The sequence below is a fragment of the Polyodon spathula genome, chromosome 26, assembly GCF_017654505.1.
Source record: "Polyodon spathula isolate WHYD16114869_AA chromosome 26, ASM1765450v1, whole genome shotgun sequence".
NCBI classification, from domain to species: Eukaryota; Metazoa; Chordata; class Actinopteri; order Acipenseriformes; family Polyodontidae; genus Polyodon; species Polyodon spathula.
In genome coordinates, this window is record NC_054559.1 from 289,207 (window position 1) to 305,603 (window position 16,397).

Consider the following 16,397-nt stretch of genomic DNA (forward strand, 5'->3'; position numbering starts at 1 on the left):
CCAGGCAGGTAGGGGAAATTAACCCCATCCCTGCCAATTTAAAAAGGGCAGAGCTTTGCTCTGCCACATTCCCAGAATTAAAAGACAAGTTTCTGTAGCACTTTTTTTCCTGTGTGAAGTAGGATGAAGTAGAATTTTGTATAGTAAGCTTGCCTTAAGAAGTAGTTTGAACAATAGCCTAAAATGCGCACACATGCTTAAACACTGCCTGTTATGATAAAATGCATAAAAACTGTTTCACATTTAAACAACTATGGGGCTTCTCTTAGTTCATCTCTTCCAATCCTATATTGAGAAGTTGGGGAATGGAGAAGATGAATGGAATGAAATACCTGATGTGCTTACTATGATGTTGAAGTATAAAAAAAGTAATTTTAAGAAAAAGAATTGGGTTTTAAGAAAGTAAAAACTTTATAACTTGTTGTGAGCCTGCCTTGAAGTCGTGCCAGAAAGTAAAGGGATAGTTGTCACGAAGAGCGGAGTTCTCTTATCAAACAGCGTCAAGGTTAGAGTGTCTTCTCGCCATAGAAAAATCGGGAGGAACCTTGATTATCGCTGGAAATTGGAAAGCTAAGCGCACAGCTGGCAAATTGGTTTTAGCTGGTTTTTGTGCAGCTGAAAAAATAAGAGATCATTCGCAGTTCAGCTGAGTTCGTCTAACTGTTCTATGGGTATTCTTAGCAGCATGAACTTAGTTAAAACTACTGAATTCGTGCTGTTGGAAGGCTTATGGAATAGTATTACACTTGGACAAACAGAAGAGAAACTCTATATTGAAAGAAAACATAAGACAAAAAGTTCCCGATAATGTCTGCTAAACACACCAAGAAAGAGGGAAAACTAATTAGCAGAAATAAAATAAGAAAAAGAGATACTTAAGTAATCAGTTACATATAATCAACTTATAACATTTGAGACACTTTTTGAAGTATGATTCAGACCTGGGAAATATATTAATTCTAACAGATATATCTGCCTGTAATAAGACAAAATAATAACTTGCACTCACATTTCAATAGAGACCTTGCAAACAAATAGCCGAAAGGTGAGACAGGTCATTGATCGAGAAGCAAGTGGGTTTTTCTCTGTTACAAGCTGTCCTCCCAGATCAAAATAAAAAATAGTATTAAGAACACAAGTACATTTAACTAATAGTGTTGTATATATTTCAAACAACACTTATATACTCAACAATAACATTAGTGTTGTATATATTTCAAACAACACTTATATATTTGACAATAACATTAGTGTTGTATATATTTCAAACAACACTTATATATTCAAAATAACATTAGTGTTGTATATACTTTAAACAACACTTATATATTCAACATAATATTTTCTTTGTTTCACCTAACTTTTTAGATAGAGGAGGGGTCGAGAGATGAGCTGGTGAGATCACGATAGGGTGTGTGGACCAGGTGTCATATTTTAATTAATTGTTGGCACAAGACTCTAAATTTTTAGGCTTTTGTGTGCCAAAGAGATAAGAGTTAGACTTGATAAAGATTCTCCATGTATTCCTATGGAGACAAATCCTATAAAAACTCACACTTTTCGCAAAAGGGTACCACAATCAAGACCTTTGCTTGACAGGGTGAAGTGGTCCATCACTTGCAGATCTCCACCAGACTGATTCCTTTGTTCACGCTACTTTTCCTTATAATAGGAGGTAAGCATATTACTAACATTATTATATCTTACATGTATTGGTTGTATTGCTATAAGGTTTTGAAAGTGTTTTTAAGAGAGTGTTATATTGAATGAAACTGAAATATAGGAGTGGGTGCTTGTAGACTGCTTGTGTTGGAATTTGGAGGTCTGATCAACCTACCTTTTTCCAAATATTAAAAGCATTTTAATAAACGAAGGAGCATTGCTCTGATTCGTAAAACTTAAAATGACTGAGTCTTGAGTGTCTTTCTTTTCGATTAAATAAAGGTTATATGAACATACTTACAGCTCGCCCAGCGCTCGAACATAAACCACTAGGAGTTTATAATATCTCTGTCCTCCTAACGTCTCCCCTGAGTTAAGAGTGTGCAGAGCAAATAGAAAATAAATAAGACCGAATAAAAAGAGTACGTGAAAATCTGCACCCAAGCATTCCCTCCCCTTATGCCAGGACTTCCTGGATTTGGTGCGTTCCTCCTGGGGCAACCCAGCGCCTGCACCCTCAGCCTCCAGAACAGCGGAGTCTCTGCTTCTAACTGCAGGAGCCCAAGAAGCGGGCCTAGGCACATTCCCCACTATCGGGGACACAGTCATGGTGTTGGTGCAAGGTTCCACCTTCACCAAGAGGGATAAGGACCCAACCTGCCCATCCAAGCCTTGCAGGACAATGGACACGATGTTGAAGAAGGCATACGCGTCGGCAGTGCTGTCAGGGTACTCTACCAAAACCAGCTGGCGGAGAGGCTGCAGGACAGAGCCCAGAGGCAGACACAGGGGAACTCCAGGCGGTGGATAAGGCAATGACTGACCTAATAGAGGAGTTAGGTAAGGCATCAGGGAGGTCGCTGGCGGCGATGGTGGCCACTCGCCGGCATGTGTAGCTGACACTAGCCAAGGTCGTGGAGACTGAGAAGGTGGCATTGCTGGATGCCCCCATTACACTGGGGCAGACTTTTGGGGCGACCATTAATGTGAGCCTTGAGAGTTCCCACAAGGCCACGGAGGTCGCCTCCAAGTTTTCGCGCCTTCCGCCTTACAGTCAGCGCCCAAGGTGGCATGTGCAGCCTGCTGGGGTAAAAGGGTCTGAACACCGCCCTCCACCTCAGAGTAGGCAAGCAGGCAGAGGCAGCCGCAGGGCCAGCGGCAGGGGACCACCGCAGGCCAGGGGTAACCGGTTCTCCGGCTGGAGACCGAGGCCGGGGCCTAAGAAAGACCCGCCCCCTCTGAAGCCCAAGGGAGACCGTCCCTGAGGGGCCCGGCTACCACCAAACCCCCCCACAACCGGACTGACCAACGGCAATGACCCATGGCAAGGCTGCACCCAGGACTCCTGGGTGCTATCGACTATGAGACACGGATGCGCGCTACAATTCCACATAGGTCCGCCACCCTTCAAGGGTGTGCTCTTCACCACTGTTGAACCAGCGAGGGCGATACACCTTCAACTGGAGATCGCCAATCTTCAAGTCCAAGCGATGCCCTCTACTCCAGGTACTTCCTGGTGCCCAAGAGGGACGGCGGTTTCAGACCAATTATGGACCTCAGGGTCCTCAACTTGTTCCTCAAACATAACAGTGCAGCGTATCCTCCAGTCTGTCCAACTGGGCGACTGGTTCACATCGATCGACCTGCAAAACTCCTATTTTCATGTCCCGATCCATCCCGCGCACAGAAAATATCTGCACAAGTACGAATTCTGTGTGCAGCCATTTGGCCTCTCGCTGGCGCCCTGCACATTTACAAAGTGCATGGATGCAGCACTGACTCCACTCAGGCTGCAGGGTAGTTTTTTTATATATGCTCAGTGATTGACGGTCAAAGAGGCTCTCCCATTCAGTAATGGTTGTCAATCTCTTTTCAGGGAACCTGGGTTTTTGTAATAACCTAACGATATTAAATATGCTTCTTACAACCCTAGTTTATTAACAAATTCTGACATGTTTTGGTGACGAAAACAAAACAACCCCCCCCTGGTGGTAAAGGTATGATATAACCATGGGTGAAGGCAAAACTGCAAACATTACTGTGCAAATGTACTGTGTGAACTGTTATAAGGGTAGTCAGTACTTGGATGGGAGAAGACAGTGAGAAAGACTTCTAGTCGAAATGTAAGAAACTGAGATGACCTGGAAAACGTTTTTTGCGCTCACTACCTCAATACAGGATGGTTCATACAGGTATATTAATTATACAAAATGTATAGAATTAAATAGCTACAGAAAATATTTGTCGTTTTATGAATGACATTTAAAAAAAAGTTTTAAGTTTGCTTTTTGCAATGAAATATTGTATTTATATTTTTAATATGGGCTGTTCAATTGCTGGTGAACAAATACTTACTGGTTTTACTGTCTTGAACCAGCATGACCAGTTAAAAAAAAGCACAACTACCAGCTGTGCCAGACCAGTGCTGGCCCTGGTTGGAATTTTAGTAAGGAATGTTGACCACTAGCAAACGCGCACAGACGTTTTACTTGCAGTGTCCAGACCAATAACCTGGCTGTCTGGCGCTGCTGATTTACCCCTGAAAGCAAACTATTCTGTCCATTGTATCCATGTTACTGCTAATGTCTTTACTTTTCATCTTCAAGCCATGAAAGCTTCCTCTTGCTATTCATGTTTGTGTGGGAGAAGTTGGACAACAAGCAGTGGAAGGGTTGAAGAGCATAGACAGCAGCACTTTACCGGGCAAACTGAAACTCTGGTGCTTTCAGTTTGGTCTACTGCCAAGACTGCTGTGGCCACTGACTGTGTACGAGGTTTCCTTGACAACAGTTCGGAAGCTGGAAGCTGTAATTAGTTCATACATCAGGAAATGGTTGGGAGTTCCACGCTGCCTCAGCAGAGTGGGACTTTATGGTAAAGGAATACTGCAGCTAACAGTCTCTGCTCTAACTGAGGACTTTAAGTGCGCCAAGGTCCGACTAGAAATGACATTAGTAGATTCACGCGACAAATGCGTAAGGGAGGCAGCACATGTGTTGAAAACTGGAAGAAAGTGGATGGCAAAAAAAGCTGTTTGGAAGATGCTAAGGCTGCCCTTCGAATAGGTGATATTATGAGGCAAGTTCAGCATGGAAGAGGGGGTCTTGGTCTCATTTCAGCTCCTCCTACATGGCACAAGGCAACCCCAGCTCAACGAAGGAAGCTGGTAGTCAACGAGGTGCAAAAACAGGAGGAGAGGATGAGGTGTGTAAAAGTTGTTTCCCAGGCCAAGCAGAGAGAATGGATGAGCATGGAACAACGCAAGATCGGCTGGCAAGACCTAAGGACAATGGTCAACATATGATGTTCTCCCATCACCACAGAACCTAAACCTCTGGGTGGGTGAGCATCCCTCATGTCCTTTGTGTTTATCACCTGCAGCATTAAGGCATTTTTTTTTTTTTCTCCCAATTTGACATGCCCAATTATTATTTAGGCTCAGATCGCTGCTACCACCCTTGCACTGAACCTGGAGCACTGAAGATGAACACAGGCTGTCCTCTGATGCGTGTGCTGTCAGCCTCACGCTTCTTTACACACTGCAAATTCACCATGCAGCCACCCAAGAGCTACAGCTCCCAGTTGGCTGTTGAATAGCCCAGACTTGAACCAGCAATTTCCAGGCTATAGGGCACATCCTGCACTCACGCAGAGTGCCTTTACTGGATGAGCCACTCGGGAGCCCCTCATTAAGGCACATTTTGACAGGATGTAAGGTGGGTCTTAGCCAAGGACAGTTTCCTTGGCGCCATGACCAGGTGATGTGATGTTTGGCCTTAGCATTGGAAGACAAGCATAACCTGACCAATAAGTTACCACCAGTTCCATCAAAGCATTACACACAAAAGACAATATTCCACCATCCAGGAGAGCAACCACCAAGAAAAGGTGTTAAAACCAAGCCTCGTCCAGGACAACTGGAAGCTGCTAGAGACTGGAAAACACTGACAGATGTTGGTCAATGGCATTTTTCCACCTGAGATTGCCACCACTAACATTCGACCAGACATTGTCTTGCGGTCTGAATCAGCAGCTGGACCAAGATGCTGTGGATGAAGCGTCGGAAACTTCGGTATGCTCAACTAGCTGCTGAAGCGGAACAGCAAGGATGAAGAGTCCGAGTTTACCCAGTGGAGGTGGGTTGTCGAGGATTTGTGGCACACTCTACAACCTGGTTTCTCAGAGATGTCGTGTTCAGTGGCCAAGACTTGCATCACACAGTGAAGAACTTATCTGAAGTGGCAGAAATGAGCAGCAACTGGCTGTGGTTGAGATGGAAAGATTCTGGCTGGGGATCTCAAGCACAATAGAAAGAAAGCAATGCTGATGTACAGGTAGGTAAGCTGGGCTGAGCTGAGTCGGGGACGGACGGAGGTGATGCTGGAACTCCAGAATCACTGTCGAGTCCTCTTGAGGTGTCATGGGCTAGTCAACAAAACACAGAGGATGGAAGGTGCCCACTTGAAGACCCCAGAGATGTACCCTACTTAGCTCAATCCAGACGGTTGGGAGACAGCACTGTGGTTGATCCCTGGAGCCAGCATCACAGCCGTTGTGTGTGCTGATGCGCTGGGGAGGCAAAATAAGCTGATCCCTGGAGCCAGCTTTACACTTTAGCCATCAACACCAGGCACAAGGATACCTACACATCAGATGGAAAGAAACGCCAATTGATGGAGATGCAGATGGATCACATTAGTTTACTGTAAAGCTACGTCTTAGTTGGTGCTTATCTTGGCGAGAGCCGAGTTCAAATCAGCATGAAGTTTAACATCTACTCTCATGTAATTGAAATCATAATGTTAGCAGTTGAGCGCCATCTGCTGGAGAAGAAGGTTACGCACATCCTGGTGTTTTTAGATTAGTTTAATCGGTGGGATTGACACCTTTAAACTGGATATGTTGTGAAGTGTAAATGTAATATAATGCACCTTTCCCCGGCGACCTCTAATCAAGTTGAGTGTTTTTCACGATTACTCTTTGGTGTGTCAGAGCAAGAGAAAGTACTAATCTCCTGATTAGAGATAAAAAAAAAAATTGAAACGTCATAGTAACGTACATAGTCTGTTTATGTGGAAAACTTAAAACAAGTAAATGAACAAATAAATAAACACATATCGAAATAAACGAATCTCTCTCTCTCTCTCTCTCTCTCTAAAATTATTAATATTGTTGAATTATTCGGTAACTTGTATTATTTTGTTAGAATTTAGTTTACAATGGAACTGGTGTTTACTTATATTAAGCTTAAATAAAAATGTATGTTCAAATAAAAAAAGTACTTTAAAAATAAATAAAACTTTCACTTATTGTAATACAGGGAATAAAGGAATTTAGAATAGTTTTAAATGATCACATTTACATTTAGAACTTCGTGGTTGTTGTCATCGCGTGTTAGTTGTCATGTTGATTTCTGAATAGAGACGCGGTTTTAAATATAAACTATTTTTTACTGTCGATTAGATGCAATTTACTCTGGCGTGAGGACTCACAACCTTCGTTAAATCAAATTTATCATTCTCGGAGAATCTGAAACATACCCGAGAGCGGGAAGCAAAGTCATACGCCTAGATTCCATCAGGAAATGACAGAGGTACATGTTCAGCTTTTAAGTTGCAGTATTAGTTTACGCTTATTTTAAACACAAACAGTTTTTTAGAAATGCAAATGATTAAAGGAATATTTTTATCCATTCATGTTTATATCAAGCAATTTCCAACCAGTAAAATAATCATTACAGTCAGTGTATTATTATTATTATTATTATTATTATTATTATTATTAAATCCATAATAAAATAAAAGTTTCTCAAACTTAAAAAAACTCAAGTTAAATCTGAATAGAGCACTGTATTTTGATTCACTAAATAAAGTTTACTTTATCCAAAATTGACTACTTTGCTGTTGTGCTGGGCTAAATATACACATATTCAAACAAAAGAGGGTTTGGAAAGTGTTCTGTAGCAAAGGAAACCAATGCAATAATGATGTCTGAAATGCAGAACACTACTGCACAGAAGAAGGGTTAACTGTCATTTCTTTAAAAGGGGATTTGAAGGGCTGCCACAGGGTTTATTTGACTTCTGAGAGAATTACACTTTTGATTTCCAGCTAATTCAAAATTAAATATTATTTGAGTATCCGAACATGAAAAGCTTATGTTGGTTCTAGCCGTGCTTTGCAATATATTCAGGCTTGCTCCTTTTCAACCTGTGATAATACCTGTAAAAGAATCACCTCATTTGGTCAGCTGCTGACCTGAAGCAATGATTCCATTGAAAATGATGGCATTAAGTTTGCCTTGCAATGGTCTGAAACCTAGTCTCCTGGAACCACAAAGTTCCAAGCCACTAAGTGGCTTTTTGTTCCCTCAGCTTTAAAAGTAAGAGACACACGACACACATTTGTATTCATAGTGGCTGGTTGTGACAAAATTATTAATAAAGCACTGAAAAATCCCCTTTTGATGTATTTTTCAGTCAAACCGTCAAATAACCCTTTCTCAGGACCGGGAGATGAACTGGCACCTGGGCGTCACCCTGGCTGACCTGTCAAACCTGGTGACCTGGGCACACAGCCATGGGACCATCTGCCGACAGACTCCTGGGCGTCAGGGGGCGCTGCAGCTGGACCCGAGGGGCGAGTGCACTTTGATGTGGATGTGTGATTCAGGGCATGCTTACAATTGGCCCTTCACCCCTCTGTTACCTGCCACCACCGCCTCCAACCCCTGGGGAGAGGAGGAGGGGCAAGAGGAGGGTCAACCGTCAGGGAGGAAGAGAAAACGAAGCCAACAGAAGCGCTCAAGAAAAAGCAAGCTCAGCCTCTGCGAAGAGGCCACCAATGTGGGCTCAGACCTGAGTGACTGCAGCCTCCTCACACAGGCCTCCACCGAGAACAGGAACGAGCACAACTCCTGCAACGGGACAGCAGGGGTCCTCTCTGTGGAAGAAGAGGAGTCAGGAGAGGAGACCCAACCCAAAACAGAGGCCCCATCTGAGGAGGTGAATCCTGACGGAACCCAAAAGCACTTCAGAGTTAGGGTCAAGGAGGAGAACGGAGAGTTCTGGGTCGAATACAAGGCCCCGTCCCCACAAAACCTACTCCCGATCCTTGAGATTACGTCTTCACTACAGGACGGGGACGCAAAGCCTTCCTCCTTTCTTGGTTTGCCGGGGGAATCCCATACCCTCGCCATCCATAAAGGGTCCCAGTGGGATCTGAGTACTACCACAGCCCAGGATTGGGGGCCGAACATGGGCAAGAGTAGCAGGGCCGCCCCCCCTGGAGGATCTGTCGACTGTGTGATTCTGGGACAGGACTGCCTTGCAGGGTCTCACTCCAATCCTAAAGGCCCAGGAGTCATGGTATTGGAGCTGGATGAAAGCGGCAAACCCAGAAGCCCCACCAGGGCTAAGCTGGTGCCCTCCATTAAAGACCAAGCCCTTTATCCACCCATTATCTCTGGGGAACTGAACGAGGAGGCTCCCAGCCCTGGATGTGCCGTGGTTCCCCTGTCTTTCAGAGAGAACCTCCTCCAGGAAGGCAAATATATGAGCCCACTTCTAGGTACTTCACAGAAAAGTAAGTCATAATACCATTCATGACATACAGGTTGTGTTCCGTTGCCTTATTTGAAGTGCAGACTGCTTCGTTACTCTGCCTCGCTCCCAGAAGAGCTCCTCTGCTCTACCAGCTTTCAGCCTGGAAGACCAGAGGAGAAGAGCAATATTTGTAATAAATCTGAAGAAAAAGATTTCTTGTAAATATGTATAAATGTAAAATGTAAATATGTAAATGACCCGATGTGAATGCTGATTTTTGCAGAACAGCTCAACACACCAGAGAGCAAGACTTCACCCCGCATCCTCGGTGACATCAAGATCTTCAAGGACTGGCTGTTGTCGCAGATCCCTCCGGAGACGAGGGAGGTGAGCTCCCTGCTGCCCTCAGAGCTGGACAGCCACCTGGCAGCCTTCTTCGGGGTGGTGCGGCGGGCCAATGGAGCTGACTTCAGCGCCAACTCCCTGGTGTTCTTCCATCGTGGCGTGGAGCGCTACCTGCGATCGGAGGGGTACGGGCTGAGCCTCACCAAATCCACCGAGTTCTCCGGCTCCAGGGAGGCTCTCCGATCTCGCTTCCGAGAGCTGTGGTGCCAGGAAAAGGAGCGCGAGACGAAGGCCATTGAAGGACTGGGCTGCGAGGAAGAAGAGGAGCTCCGGCTGAAAGGAGTCTTGAGCCGGCTGAGCCCAGAGGGGCTGCTGACCCTCGTCCTGCTCAATAACACAAGGGCCTTCGGGAGAGCCCACCTCACCCAAAGCTGGCCTGTGTCCTGTGGGGATTTCCGGCTGGTGAGGGAGGCCGGGGGGGGCGATGGGGGTGAAGGGGCGATGGAGTATCTGGAGTGGAGGGACCTCCGGGGGAGCGAACCCCACCTGCGCCTCTACAGCACCCCTGAGAATCCGGAGCGCTGCCCCCTGCAGGATTTTAAGGAGTATGCACGCAGGCGTTCAGGGGGCTACCTGAGCCCCCAGGACCCCCTTTACGTCTCCTGCAAGCCCCTGAACAGTGCTTGGGAGGACACCTGGTACTGCAGGAAGGCCCTGTCCAAATCCAAGATGGAGAAGATGGTGAAGGTCCTAAGCCAGCAGGTTTTCTCTATACGGAAGAAAAAGGGGATCAAATCCACAGGGATCTAGCTGCAGTCATTACAGAACTGGGACTGGGTTATATTCAGAAATGTGACTGTGAGTCATCCTCAGAAAGCGTCTGCCCCAGTGCTACACTAGCTTTGTTACAAAGATTGCTCCTGGGAGCACCTCACTTAAGTAAAATGGTGCATATGTTTGGTAAATATGCTCCCTTGTGTGTTTTTTGTAGTAATTTCAAGGCATACAATACAAAGCAACAGATCGACAGCTTTTTTCCAGTCCAGATTGCTCTGCAGTTTTCCCCATGTGAAGACCTAACTTCCCCATGTGAAGATACAGAAACTGAAGAGCCCACTGCAGTCTATTCAACTGATGTAAGCAATGTTGTTAAAACCATTAAAAGAACGGGACTCTGTGAACCCTATAACTGTGTGTGAATCTGTGTGTCTGAGACTTGGGAACATTTAAACAGCACTTAGACGCTGTTTATATCAAACAGCGCCACTTACTGTTAGGAATAACCTCTTTATCAAATGGAACATGTTCTGATGTACAGGAATGCAATTAGTAATAAATGGTCTTCAAAGTCCTTGATTTTACCTGCAGTTTTGTAACATTGCAGTTCGAATTAACACAGGAAAGTCTTTGATACAAATAAAGAAAAGCTAACCCAGTGAAAATATAGTTTATTCCCCAAAAGCCTTATGTTTAATAGTTACTTAACTACAACTATATAATTACAATTACATGTGTACCTGATGCCACATCAATAAAATTACATCCAGAAAGGGCTGTGTTGGCCTAGGGTGGAGGGGTAAATAAAAAACCTCCATTCTCGTAAGAGCCAATGAAAGCATAGGATAAGATGGGAATATGACTCCTATTGCATAGCACCCATTCCTGTTAAATAGCACATTGCAACCTGAACTATGCTAATCTTATTAAACCCTTTCTGTAGCTTTATGATTTGTGTTTTTATTGAAGAATTTGTTTTATTAAACAACATTCTTAGAAATAGCTAACATTAATGGTAAAGAGAAAATAATTTGTGTGAAAATAATTGTGTAATAGAATTTATTGAAAAAACAAGAACAGAGCATGTAATGCATAGAGCAATGTACCACCGCTCAAAGAGGATTTCAAACAATTATTCTCACTTTTCTCCTTTTAAAGAAGTATATGTGCTTTGCTTTTGTGTTGTTTGTTAGTGTATTAGTTCTGCTTTGCTTCAGGTCAACAAAGGATTTTCTGTAAATAAGAAAGTCTTATTTATTGAAAAGATTGTACAATGCGCCAGTTAGACCTCACCTAGAATACACCATTGCACTCGAGAAGGTACAGAGAAGGGCAGCAGGACTCAATGACATGAGCCATGAGGACTGGTTAAAATAATGAAATCACCTCTGCCTAGAAAAAAAGGAGGGAAAGAGAGGACTTGATTGAAGTCTTAAAAATCATAAATAGTATAGATAAGTTAACTCAAGACATGACTTCACATTTAGCACAGAAAGAAGAACAAGAGGGCATACATGGAAGCTGAGTAAATAAGTTTTTTTACACAGAGAGTTATACATTCATGGAATAGCCTACTAGGTGAAGTAGTAGGATCTAAAATACTGGAAAGATTAAAAAAAACCCAAAAACACTAGGTTCCGTGCTTTTAAATGAGATCCCCCAGTAGGGGACAATGGTGCGCTTGATGGGCTAAATTGCCTTTTCTCATTCTCAAACTTTTGTGTTCTAATATTGTTCTAATACTGTAGCCTCCCCCATCTCATTTCAAGACACTGTACAGTAATTTTCAGTTTGGCATGGATGTTAGTTTGAAAAGAACTCTATACAATATTATATATAACTATAGTACTGGAATTTACACCCTTATGTTCATATTTAGAAACAATACTTAAAGGTTTAGTGATCACTTAAGTTAACTTCTTTAATATTTGTTGTTTTGGAATATTGCTTACTCTCTCCATTTTTTAACACACAGCTCCACCTGGTGGCTACATACTTGCACTATTAAAAACAATTTCAACATTTCTATTAAAGGGAAGTGCTTCAGACCATGGAATTTGGGTGAGGGTGGCCTTGTATTCCTGGCTGCTTTACCCATCCTCTTCCAGCAGGGGTCAATATTGTGCAGTAGCAGCTGGTCACTGTAAATGAAGGGGCTGGTGGTGTATCTTCAGGTTATCTAGGTGTTGATGGCGCTGTGAGGGGAGTCTGTTCCAGAGAGTCTGCTGTAGCGACATCTTGCCGTTCTGCAGTTCAGGTGTCTGTAAAAGGTAACAGGGGAGTAGATTATAATCCTCCTCACATGAGAACCATCCACAATAGTCATTGTGTGATTCTGAACGCTGTAAACTTTTATACCTCTAATTATAATAGGCAAAACTAACCAGCCAGTGACGAAAGGCAGAACTACGCATGAGCATCACTTCCTCTGCTGAAGGTCAACCCAGTAGTCTGGCTTCACTCCTCAACTCCCATGGGAGTGAGGCTGAGGTACAGGAAGTAATGAGGCAAATTTCTCTTTACTGAATGTCCTCGATGAAATAAATAACAAAAAACCCCATTCCCCCCAGCAATACATCCTGTGTGTGTGATTGTATAGATATGTCCTTCAGTGCTGAGTTTTAGATGCGCAGGTGGTATGAAGTCTTACAGGATGGGCACAGCGCTGACGTAGCTGATTAAGGCAGAGAGCAGAAAGCAGAAGCCACTGTACCAGTCCAGGGTGAGGGGGTACACTCCAGTGAAGAGGAAGGTGGAGAGCACGTCTGTCACTGCCAAGCTGGACTGGAGCCAGCTGAAGATGTGCCCTACAGGAAGACACAACGAGAGACATTCTCAAAGCTCCTAACTGTCATTTAAAAATACCAAATTTTAAAATCATTCTGAACATAAATCAATCAACTCAATCAATATTTATTTTATATAGTGTCTTTCATAGTGGACTACCATCACAAAGCGCTTTACAAGATAGTGAGGAACAATGCATAATACATTAAATACAGTGAAATACAGGGTATAGCACATTAAACACAAACAGTAAAACATTTTTAAAAAATAAATAAATAATGCAAATACATGAAATACAGGCATAATACATTAAATCAAGGCTAAGATGTGAATTCTAGACATTTTGGATGTGTGTGTCGTACAGAATCATACAAATAAGATGCAATGAAAAACCTGAAATAGCAATTTAGACAGCAGCTAGTAACAGATATCAGGCTTAAAGAGCATTGAAAGCAAGAGAGATCAAGTGGGTCTTGAGAGCTGATTTGAAGCGAGCAACTGTGGGAGCTACACTCACTAAAGCTGGGAGAAAGTTCCACAGAGTCTGGGCCATGAAGCTAAAAGAGCGCTTTCCGAGTGTGCTGCACTTTTGCTTGGGGATAACAAGCAGGCCAGAGTCGGAAGACCTCAGCTTGCGGGCAGGGACATAACGGGTCAGCAGGGTGGAGAGAGATACTCTGGACCTGTGTGATGAAGGGTCTTGTAGGCAAGCAGGAGAACTTTTAAAGTAATCCTGAACTTAATTAAAGACATCGGCTAGTGGGACTGACTTGAAAGCAAGTTGAAATCAGACTTCAACTTTGAGTATAGAAAAAAAAAAGAGCCATGGTACCATATGTTTTTTTTTTTGGCAAGGCTAGGGCTGATGCTTACCATACGATTGTGCATCCATTAGCTTAGAGAGCTGGGAGCGGATGGTGGGCATAGGAATGCAGGCAAACATCATGATCCCCCGAGCTGCAAGGGAACCCAAAGACAAGTGAGGCTTCTGCAAAAGCACTTTCAAAAACCAAGCATAATGTGTGCAGTGCAGCTGTATTGCACACAGTGCAGTAATACGAACATAGAGTATCATAGTATAGCTTTTTGATCTTGGTTTTCCTTTCCTTGTAGTCCAAACATGTGTCATATAATGTGGCACGGATGCATGGACTGGCATTTAAACTGCAAGTAAAATTTCACGGGTGAATTGCAAGAACATTTTAATGTTAAAACCTTCATCCTCCTAGAACTAAGCAGACAAATTAAGCAAGCAGTCTGTTGGAACTAGACCTCTTTCAGCTTTATCAGGGTTCTTGTTAGTTTTCATGATTAACATTGCCAGTTCACATAAAACAATTTGAATTAGCACAGGAAGGTCTTTGATACAAATAAAGAACAGTTAACACAGGGTGTGTATATATAGTTTATTCACCAAAAGCCTTATGAATAGTTACTTAATTACAACTACACAATTACATGTATACCTGATGCCACGTCAATAAAGTTATACCCAAAAAGGGCTGTGTTGGCCTAGGGTGGAGGGGTAAATAAAAACTTAAACAACCTCCATTCTTGTAAGAGACAATGAAGGCATAGGATAAGAGAGGAATACGACTCCTATTGCATAGCAGATTCACCCATTCCAGGTTTTAATACAAGCTTGATTGGCCACAGTTTACAAGCTCAGGTGTGTCAGATTAAACTCATACTGAAACCTGGAATGGATCAAACTGCTATGCAGTGGAATTCTTATTTCCATCCATGGATATTACCTTGCCTGTTAAATAAAGTTTGTATTTCTTTAGCTTTTAACAACATTGAATTTGACTGAAATTGCAACATTGCAACATGCACTATGTGGCTATTTTTGGGACAGTCATGTTAAGCCAACATCAGTATTCTCAAACCTCACTGTCCTGTATTTATTTTTCACAACCCTTTCTCCTGGTGCTCACCTGTGAAGTAGACCCAGCTGTGCTGTGCAAAGGCCATGATGGCCATACCAGTACAGTTCGAGACAATTCCAAGTAGGATGAGCGCGGGATCACTGAGCCAGCGAGAGAACAGGAGCACCCCAGCAAAGCTAGTCAGGTACATCATGTTGGTGGCAGCCTGGCCATAACCCACCCACACAGAGTCCCAGCTGAGTGGAGGCTTGAGAACAAAGAGACAGATCACCTTCTCAGCGCCGGACATCCCCAACACAAAGAGAATCATAGCTGCAAAGAGGAGAGCTACAGCTCCCCTATCCATCTCCCCTCGTTCAGAGGAATCTGGATTCCCTTCCTCCCTCTCTGCAATGGCCGGGTAATTTAGGATGAAGGCTGAGTAGAAAAGACCAGCCCCGCACACAAGCAGGCTGACGAAGATCAAGAGGACTCCAGTTTGCCCATCGCTCACTTCGATCCGGTAGACATACCCAGAGATCAAACTCCCAATTATGCCAGCTACCCCCGAGACAAAGTCTACAGAGTTGAATCTCATACTCCGTGCCCGGGAACCAGATCTCATGGCAGCCAGGGAGTCCACACCGCTCCAGTAGGCGGGAGATCCTCCACAGATGCCATGCAGGCAGGCACCCACATAGAGCACATAGAGAGGGAGCCGGTACAGAATGAGGAATAGCAGGAAGGACTTGCCCAAGATGGATCCAAGCTGCGGAACCACCAGGAGGACCTTCTGCCCTCTGCGGTCTGCCAGCCTCCCCAGGGGCACTGTGGACAGCAGGGAGACCAGGGAGCCGACACTGCTGTACACCCGGAAGAAGTCAGAGGAAAGAGTCTGGGCTTCGTCACTCTGTCCGCCTGAAGTCTCGTTGCAGCGGCTGTAGATCGCCAATGTCAAGGCTGTGTCGTAGAAGGAGGATCCGATGCTGTTGAGAATCACTACAGGCTCCACAAGGGTCAGGAACCCCCCCATTGAAACGTCCAGCCTCCTGTCCACTCAACCAAAACAGCTGTGCCAAGGCAGGGGTAGTGTGTTCAGAATCCTCGATCCTGATCCTCCAAGCAGTTGTTTCTAGTGTTAATGAGATTTGATCACTAATTGATCAAAGATATCTCAGAACTAATTCACACTCACTTAGTTACTGCTAATGCTTGCTGGTTTATCCCAGATGCCACAGCCAGGCTCGTAACTCCAGTGTTGTTAAATGGCAAAGGTCTTGTATTAAAAGCTGCTTGAGGGCACAGTGATAGAAATCCGGCCTGACTGGCATTCAGTCCCTACCTAGCTCTTTGATTGGAGAAGGACGACTGGGCAGTGATAAGGGGCATAGCTCTGTGGGCCTGCAGGAACAGAA

General features: G+C 44.1%; 1 protein-coding gene across 2 annotated transcripts; it reads right to left on the bottom strand.

Annotated features, from left to right (window-relative positions):
• Positions 1–11,428: 11,428 nt before the first annotated feature.
• Positions 11,429–16,397, bottom strand: LOC121301033 (thymic stromal cotransporter homolog). 2 transcript variants are annotated; one of them, XM_041230117.1, is made up of 4 exons: positions 15,052–16,397; positions 13,988–14,071; positions 12,978–13,134; positions 11,429–12,588 (listed from the first exon to the last, which is right to left on the bottom strand). In XM_041230117.1, the coding sequence occupies exons 1-4, from the start codon at positions 16,013–16,015 to the stop codon at positions 12,507–12,509; spliced, it is 1,287 nt and encodes a 428-aa protein (XP_041086051.1). In that variant the 5' UTR covers positions 16,016–16,397; the 3' UTR covers positions 11,429–12,506. The 2 variants fall into 2 exon arrangements, with proteins under 2 accessions (XP_041086051.1, XP_041086052.1); XM_041230118.1 differs by having other exon boundaries at positions 12,508–12,588; positions 13,041–13,134.